This window comes from Selaginella moellendorffii, unplaced genomic scaffold (genome assembly GCF_000143415.4).
Source record: "Selaginella moellendorffii unplaced genomic scaffold, v1.0 SELMOscaffold_62, whole genome shotgun sequence".
In the NCBI taxonomy this organism is placed as follows: Eukaryota; Viridiplantae; Streptophyta; class Lycopodiopsida; order Selaginellales; family Selaginellaceae; genus Selaginella; species Selaginella moellendorffii.
The window spans coordinates 868,501-878,601 of NW_003314323.1; the positions used below are offsets into that span (position 1 = coordinate 868,501).

At 32.3% G+C, this 10,101-nt stretch overlaps 1 protein-coding gene across 1 annotated transcript; it reads left to right on the top strand.

Annotated features, from left to right (window-relative positions):
- Positions 1 to 8,919: 8,919 nt before the first annotated feature.
- On the top strand, positions 8,920 to 9,312 carry LOC112351503. The gene has a single exon (XM_024689500.1). It carries the CDS (start codon positions 8,920 to 8,922, stop codon positions 9,310 to 9,312), a length of 393 nt encoding a protein of 130 aa, XP_024545268.1.
- Positions 9,313 to 10,101: the final 789 nt, after the last annotated feature.

Genomic DNA, 10,101 nt, shown 5'->3' on the forward strand with positions numbered 1-10,101 from the left:
GGGTCCATCTCGGACTCCATCTCGGGTCCATCTCGGACTCCATCTCGGACTCCAACTCGGGTCCATCTCGGACTCCACTTCGGACTCCAACTCGAGTCCATCTCGGACACTTCCACGTGTCATGTATTGGTCCTTTTGGGTCCCTTTTTGGAGCCTTGCTTTTTGCTCGCTTCGTGCTCGTTCCTCGAGCACTTCGTTGGGAGTTCCACTCCTGCTCTTGACTTTTCAAGTCGGAGCTTTTGGTCCAAACGTGTTATGCTCGTTTGGCTCTCACTTCGGCCACTACCACGTGGCGCCCTTCCGGCTCCACTTTGGGGCCTAGGGATTTTGTGTCTCACACTGATGTTCCTCCAAATCCCGGCCCATCTACAAGAGAACCCTGATGGTCTTCCATTATTCCGAGAGGAAGGGATGATGTGAGGGCCAAGTGTACGGTTACGATGCCGTATACTAATATTAGCTTAGTGGGATTTTGGTAGCCATCAGATTGGTTTCAGTCCGGACCACTCGCTCCTATATATAAGCTAGGGTTTTTGGGCTAATTGATATGCACATTTTCTGTATTCCCTTTCCATATTCCAAGCACTCACACATGTTAATAACTTATAAAGATAATATAGTAGTGTTTAGGAAAGTATATAAATTATAATACAATATTAATATAGATAAATAACAACTGTTCGATATTAGATGATAAAATATCCAAGAATACCAAAGCATATTCTAGAAATATCCCCTACAAACAGATTTTTATTGTTACATGATGTAATTATAGACTAGTGGCTTTTTTTATAGAAACAAAAAACATGTGGTTTAAATTATAAACATTGACAAATCAAAAAGAGAGATAAGAAAAATACCATTATATAGCATTATATTTAAAGAGCAACATTACATATAACAAATCATGAATAAAATATTCCAACATTTTATTGTGTAAAAATGCCTATAGCAGCGAGAATTCTCTTCTCACCCTCATATGGAGTTCCATCTCATCTTTCTCTATGATATGCTCATGAAAAATATTAAAAGCATCAATATTTTTTTCTATAATGTCTTTGGATATGTAAAGTAATGGTAATAAGTATTACAGAGATTTAATTCTACTATTAAAAATTACCACATTGATAACATAATAGTTCTTCTTTTTATCCATATGCACTAGAATCTATCAATGTGTGCATCAAATTTTGTATCTAGAAGATAGTAATCCAGTCCTTTATATAGATTAAACAACACATTTGGTATATTTGTTTACTTCATTTCAAGAAAATTTAATCATTGTTGAATCTTGTTAAGGCTATGCATATACATAATTTCTACATGAACATTGCACTAAGAGCTTAAATATTTATTTAGCATAAAAAAAGTTATAGTTGAAATTGAGAAAAAGATTACTCATAAATGTTTTCATATTATATATCCTCATCTCTTAACATTGCAAGATTACTCTAATGTGTTGAAATAAAAATGCTGTGCAACTTCAAATGACTTTTTGAAGGTATATAGATGTGTGTAGCATGTACATAGTTTTCTTTACATAGTCCACATCTTAATTGTAACAACTTTATCAATGTGTTTCTCAAATATTAAAAGATTTAATTAACTCTTTGTTAATATGATAAAATGTTGCATGCTTCTTCAACTCCCTATTTTCTTATAGAAGTTCCAAACAACACTTTAATTTATAAAAAATTTAATTCCTAATAACCATCTAGTATTCAAAGCCTTACAAAAAGAAGTTTTATAGCTTTATCCATCATTTCTCTAGCAATGATGCTCTTCCATAGTAGCCAAGATCTTATGAATTGTTTTCCATTCTTAGTCATCCCATCTCAAAGGTATTTAAAAAAAATATTTTCAACTGTCTTTTATTTGAATCGAATGAAGATCCAACTTATATATTACTTCTAATAAGTCTTCCTTTGTAAGAAGAAATTTCATATAATATTAAAGATCTATTTATTTTGAGATTTTTCTCCTTTTACCTATATTACCTTTTCACTAGATCGTATGTAAGAAAAATGAACTATTTGAGTATAAACATTAGTGACAAGATTAACAATGAGACAATGCAAGGAGGTCAAAGATCTCATGATAATGATCAAGAATTACCTTGACAACACTTAATTCAAGAAGAGTTTCTAGCTAAATACTAGCAAAGGGTGTATAAGGAATAACTTGATAAATAGTTTATTAAAGCTTAAATATAGAGAAAAAGGGTTTATGAATATAGATAAATATTTGATCTTATATATCTTCCTAGAAAGAGTAGAAGAGGGAAGTTTAAGTGAAATGAAATTATGTTTAAGTTTAGGCATCCAAATAAGAAAGACTCGACCTAGGTGAGAAGTAATTAGGAACAATTATAAAATCATGTAGTATATAAGTAGCACTTAAATGTGTTAAAAAACAACCCCCATTCATTATTGTATGCATTTGTATTAAATTAACTATCTTTCCTCCCACTTATGACTATTAGTGCAAAATAGAGTTGAGAGTGATATATGCTTATTTTTACTCACACTTTTGAGGTTTAAGATTGAGATTTATATTATTTTTTATGTTCTTATTTTCTTCTCCTATATTTTCATCTCTATTTATTTGTCATTGTTTTGTAAGCTGGGGTGAGAACATGAGTACAAGTAGAAAAAGCTTTACCCATAGCCTTTTTTTTAACTTCAGACACTTGAGATTAAAGATGCTTAAGTTTTAGTAGTATTGGGTTGAGTGGCATCTTGAAAAATTTAAATTTAAAAGTTTATTTTGAATTTAAACTTCTCAAGAGGTCATCCAACTCAATACTGCTAAAACATTTATTTTTATAAAGTGTTAAGATTGCAAGATTTTCAATATATAAATTTACAAGGAAATATGATAAATTATAAACAAAAACTTTGAAAGATAATCCATTCAAATTCAAATATATAAAGAAAATGTTAATGAACAAAAATGAACCCCATTTTTTATATTATTAGGTTAGATAACCTTAAGGAAGTCAAAATTCAAAACGTTACATGGTGCTTCATTTGTACTTTATAAACTTTTTCTCTCATAATTCTCACCAAGGATTATCATATCACATTTGATCTACCCCATTCCTGACAAGACACAAGATATAACTATGTACATAGAGATTGTTACACTATGCTAAATCACTAAAGCTTCTAGAATTGAATTAAAAATACCTATCTCAGGCTTCATTAATATTCACTAGAGTGATCCATATCAAACTGTGAGAGACAATTATAGAAAAGATTAAAAAAATAATTCTAAAATAATATTATAAACTAAAAGAAATTGTAACAAAAAAAAAATATTATTATTATTTTAGTATAAAAATAAAATATATACAACAGTTTATAAGCTCATTTAAAATTGAGTTGTCACTAATTATTTCTAATTAATCCTAGTGAGACAACTAAGATTTCTATTTTTAATAAAAAATTTAAATTATATTATGAATCATATCAATAGTGACTATAAACATTAACTACAATAGAACTAAATCACAGTTTATAGTGATAAAATAATTATATAACTTTTTTTAATAAAAAGAGTTTACTTAAATTAGGAGAGCTAAAATGACTATCTATATCTTGTCATGCCTTTTCAATATATTGTTTCTTCAAAAGTTAAGTTTATAGTTTTAAATTTTTTAATAATTTTTACCTCAATTTTATGTATTGTAGTACCTTTTGGGAAGATTTTAAAACACCAATATTAGATAAACTTACAAACAATATATAATTTAAATTTGCTCACATTAAATAGCTTTAAGTAAATTACTATATCGTTTTTCCAAAATTGAAATACTTCTAAATTTGGTATAAACTATTTTGAATACTAAATTGAGTATTATAATAATTATGTTTTACTATTTATTCTCAGAAATTTTAAATATCTTATAAATTTGGTTTTCATTATATTACAAAATCATTATTATTAAATAAAGAATAAATAGTTTAGTGCTTAACTAGGAGATGCATTATGAATATAAATTTAATTCTTTATGCTCTATATTTTAATTTTAACATTCTAAAAAATCTGAAAGAAAATATTTCTTTATATTGTGTTTATATCAGTTTTGGACAAAAGGAATTTAATTTCTAGAATATAAAATAATAGAAAATTATAGAAAAATATTTAAATTATTTTGGAGTAATTTTTTAAAGCACATAGGCAAAATTATTAGTAAATTTAGAAATGAATTTTCATTCGCCTTTTTTACTCTAAATAAAATAAATAAATATTTAATGGAATATGTATTTCTTTTAACTTATAAATAGATAATATAATTTGGATGTAAAGTGCAACTCTTTGTTTCTTTTATTCATTTTTTTGTTTTTGGTTTAACTCAAACATATTTTATAGAGTTTTAATTTATTTGTAATATTTATTTGAAATTTAAATTTTTTTAATTATAAATTAAGATTATTATAAAATATATAATTTAAATAGGGTATAATATGGCTTTATTCCTATATATTTTAAAGAGTTTATATATGGGCATATTAATTTAAATTTTATATTTATTAAGAATGATAATTTAATTTAATTATCTATATTTAATATAAAAAGAGCTTAATAGGTATTTCTGTACCTGAAGAATTTATTTCCTAACATATTAAGTTTAATAATATTTCTCATTAACCATTACAAATTAATATCCCGTAAAGCTTAAAACTAATTAAGTTTTTGAATGTTATGACCATATATTTTTAAACTTAGAAAATTTAATTATTAAAGTAAATTTTCGTTAATTAACAGTTTCTATTTTAAACAATATGGGTTACAGTTACAACTTTTAGAAAAACTTAAAAGCAATAGATATTTTTCTCTTTTTTAGTTTTTTTTACCTTCTCTAAAAAAATGAAAAGAGTAGATGGGAGGAAGGGTTTAGGGAATCTAAAGTATTGACTTAACGAGCATAGTCAGGTAGAAAGGGGCTCCTAAAGCTCCTTCATCATTGCCCAGTAAAAAATGCTTTATAGTTAATGGTTAATATAAAAGAAAGTGATTATTGTTTCAACATTGTCAAATTCTTCCTTTTATATTTATCAATGATTCTTCATTTACTCTAGGTACAACACAATAAGAACATGTAAAGAAAAAAAAAAAATTTCACAAAATGGCCTCTTCAACAACTAAGTGTTGTGTTATGCCTAAAAATGCCCTTCAACACATGTCACTTAAAGAGCCGCTCACTACTTCCCAATGTTAAACATTTAAACCATACAGTATTATCCAGAGTCACAATTAATTTTAGAGATGACTCATAACACCAAGACAAATGCCTTGAACTCACTTACTTGCATCACCAGGCTCATTCATGCACATGCTTATTGCCATGGCACTAGATCTAGAGGGAGAAGATACCCAAGCCACAAAAGCTAGAGCTCCAAAAATAAATTGCCATCATGTAAATTGTGTTCTGCACATATCTTAGGGTGCATCACCCACATCTATTGCCATGGTGCCATTCAACTCTAAAACTCATCAATCTCCCAAACCGAGTATAGTTCTTCCTAACAATTTACAACCTTGCATTGGTGAAATTGTGGTTTGTGCTCTTGTCATGCTTGTAAGGCTATGTCCTATACTACTCTTGAAAAAGCACTCATTACTGCCTAATGCTAAACATTTAAACCATAGTTGACCACCTTACAATTAGAGTGCCAAAAAAAATATCTTGCATTGCTATGGCTCATTTGTGCTTGGGCACCTTGCATTGCTAGGCTCATTCATGGCTGCTTGCTGCCAAGCTCATTCATGGCCATGCCTACTTCCATGGCACTAGACTGCAATCCTGTATACCACTAAGCAATGAAGCCCTAGAGAAATCTCTAATCAGGACATAGTGAAAGTCTTTGAGATGCTCATTGCTTCCCTACCATGATATCATGGAGAGCAAGAAAACACCTAGTCTACAAAGCTAAATTGCATCACTACACTCTCTCACCAACCCCAATTATGGTGCTGCTTACATACCATGAGCATGAAACCCTAGAATTGCATGTCAACACCCCCTCTTCCCTTCCTTGCCACATGTGCACATTGCCCATTGGCAGCCAAAACCTCTACCCAATTCTTCCTGAAAGCATGTCTTCCAAAGTTGCCCCATGCAATGGTTGTGAGAGGTTGGGCTCTTCATTTATATATATATATATATATATATATATATATATATATATATATATATATATATATATATATATATATATATATATATATATATATATATATATATATATATATATATATATATATATATATATATATATATGTTTTTATGTCAAAAAAATTAAAAGACTGTTCTATAAACTTTATAACTTCATACTGTGCTTTACTCTAATACAATATGTGATTATAAATAGAAAATTTAATTAAAACATAATTTTAATTCTTATACACTCCAATAGATTAGTAAGCTGTGCAGATAGGAAAATGACTAGTTGTATCCATATATATAAGGGATTTCTTTTTGTGGTTTGTATTGGTTTGGAAAATATACAATCATTTTGAGTATATTTTTCTTTATATAATTTCACTTACTACATTTATATATAAATTAAAAAACATATTATTACTTAACTTTAAGTATTTTATTCAAAAATCTCAAATAAAAACAAAATGATAATGAAAGAATAAAGTGAAAAAAGAAAAATATAAATAATGATATAAATATAATTATATGACTAAGTTTTAATATATATTAAAAAATTTAACTAGATATAATTATAAGCAACTAATTTTTCTATCCTACTTTATTCATTTAACCACACCTTTGATCACTTGAAAGAGTCTCACTCACAATCTTCATAAGTCCTCTTCTAGATTTGAAGACTTGCTAGCTTTGTGAATGGCCTTTAGACCACTTTACTTTTGCACTTAGTCCAAGTGTTCTATATGTCCAATTTCATAATAAACACCCAAAGGTACTATTGACATATCAACATATTATGCTAAAGTCGTATTCATTCATCTTTATCTTATTAATAGTCTAAAACCACCTGTACCATAGTCTCATCTCCCAAAACTGGGGCATAGATATCCATGAATGGTCATTCTATGACTGCATCTTACGATCCTTAGGATGCCTAGGGACATGGGGAACACCCTTCCCTAATACCCTTTCTTCAATCCCTATTAAGTCCCTCTTCGTTCATACTTGTGCTCGCCAATATTGCCACTAGGTTAGGGCTTAACTACTAAATCCTATTGACCTTTGGGATTTTTTCATCACGTGACTGTCCTTGGTCACTATACAAAAGGACTATTTCTCTTCTTTTTCACAGTTTAGGATTTTGGGATGATATTTCGAAACACCACAGCCCAATGCAAGCCTCATAAATACTCCTTCCACCTTCTCCCTCTAAGTGTCCTAGCCATATGGCTAGAGTGAAGTTCTAGTGAGCCACACTAAGTGTCCAAATAGGTAATGCCACCTATACTTGGATTGGAAGCATTAACCCTTCAAACTCTTGGGGGAGTTAGCTTTTGTTAGGTGCCAGCTTTGACTATATGGTCAACGTTGGTCAAAGGGAAGCTCAAGGGTATATCAAGGCATGTTAGGGTAAGGGACTTAACTTACCCTAGGGCTCATAGTGGAGCAATGGTGCAATGGAGGTAGCTTAGAGGTGGTTGGGTGGTGAGGAACCTCAAGAGGAGGCATAGCGTAATCTAGGGCAACAAGCTCTTTGTCCTTTTTTGCGCCAGTTCATAACATTGGTATTAGAGGAGTTGGTTGTGATGGTCAACCAAGTTGAATGTTGGAATCCTATTGTCGATGGTGGTGCCGATGATGGTGCCGACGGAGTTGTGGAGATTTGGACCATTCAAGTTGTGGTTCATGAGTTGCGAGCCCTTAATCGAAATCAGCAAGAGATGCAAGACGAAATGCATGGCATGATGGATACCATATATGGGCGAGTTGAGGCACTTGAGGTTGGACGTGTTAGTGCTCCAAGTAACCCATATTTGGTAGATCGACTCAAAATTCCAACCTTTTTTGGTGACGGTGGTGTGGACGAGTGTCTCGTTTGGCTAGCTAATGTGAAGAAATTCTTGTCTGCTAGGGGAACTCTAAATGCAAAAGCTTTAGTGGCTATTCCAATGGTTTTGCGTGATGTAGGTTTATAGTGGTGAAATTGGCTTGAGGAGTTTTGTGTTGCGGATAAGAAATTATTAGTGTCTACCATGGATGAGTTTGAGGTTACTTTCTGATTACATTTTGCCCCCTCACTACGATGTGGAAAATGCTTGTACAGAACTTTGACATTTCCAGCAAGGGAAAATGACGCTCAGGAACTATATTGAGAAGTTTACTCGCTTGATTAACTGTGTTCTAATAAAGGATCCAGATTAGAACAAATCATACTTCATTGATGGCCTTCATAGTGAGAGTATGCGGCAACACTTGCATCATTCTCAGCATACAAAGAGTTTGGAAGAGCTCTTTGATGCGGCTCGTTGACTTGACAATGACAAGCACAAGTCTTGCAAGCGTTTGCGGAGTCCTTCTGTCGAAAATCATCATGATAATCACTATGGACACAAAGATGGGAACAAATACCACAAGTTGAAGTCTGTGGTAACTACTTCAGATGCAAAGGGGTCAAAGAAGCAAAAGTTCTTTATAAAGAATTATAGACAAGGCTGTCATCATTGCGGCGAGCTTGGACACTACAAGGTTGATTGTCCACAGCTGAAGAACAAGTAGTAGAGCAAGAAGAATGGCCAATCTTTTACTGACGGTAAGTCAGATACTAAAAAGTTGCAAACTTTGCAGTGTAAAGATGACAGGGACGACCATTCCGGTCGGAGGAAGAGGTTTTTGATTGTTGCTCATCAATTCAATTGTGTGTGGAACAAGATGAAGCTTGAGGATACTCGTGAATCAGCTTTAATGCTGGAGGCATGTTCCGTGGTGGTCCAATGTGGATTTTACTAGATAGTGGGAGTGATGACAACTTTGTTTCGGCAAAGTTTGTTGCGGAGCATAGCCTGGTCACATGTGGAGTTCCTCCATACACGGTGGAAGGTGCAGCTACCTCTGCTCAACATATCAATGCTTGTGTAGAAGGGTTGAAAGTGTTGGTTGACAAGACCACACTTGTGGAGATTTTTTATCTTGCGGATATCCATCGTATGGATCTCATTCTTGGGATGTCATGGTTGGTGAAGGTGGATCCGGAGATCAAGTGGAGCATTAATCGTGTTTTGTTAGAATATGGTGGTGTTAAAGATGTGTGGTTTGAAGAGGGAGTTCAACCTTTAATTGTTACACTCTCCACTACATCTTTGAAGTGAGCTTGTCATAATGAAAAATCACTTTCAACTTACTTATTGTTTGTTTATGACTTGGGGGACCAAGACACGTGTGGGGGAGAAGCAGTAGTATGGGATGTACTTAATGAGCTTTCTAATATTTTTTCATTTGAACTTCCTCATGGGTTGCCTCCATTATGAGATGTGGAGCATGGGATTATATTGGAGCTGGAGACGCGGCCAATTTACTGGCATCCATTTCAGTTAAGTTATGTAGAGGAGTAAGAAGTTCAACGACACGTCAAGGAGTTACTTGAGTTAGGATTTATTCAGCCAAGTAAGTCTCTATTTGGTGTTCTGGTCTTGCTTGTGAGGAAGAAGGACAGTTCAATGCAGATATGTATTGACTACCGTGCCTTGAACAAAAAGACAGTGAAGGATAAGATGCTGATGCCGCATGTGGATGATATCTTAGACAAGCTTGGTGAATCACGAATGTTTACCAAGATTGATATGAGGAGTGGATATCATCAGATTGCAAACCAAGTAAATGTGACTAGTGCATTCGTCAAACCAAATGGCATAACTATAAACTCAAAATGTCTGAAGCTTGTGCTGAATGTTGTTTTGGAGATAAATGCATTAGAGGTATTTGGGTGTTATCTTCATGAGTTTGTGGAGATTTTCTTGGACAATATTCTTTTTTCAGCAAGAATATGGGAGTTTGGTGGATGGGATTCTCTACTACAATAGCCGTGTCTATTTGCCACAGGTGGATGCATTAATTACTCAAGTTTTATCCACTATCATAATCGTCTGGAGGCCAGTCAT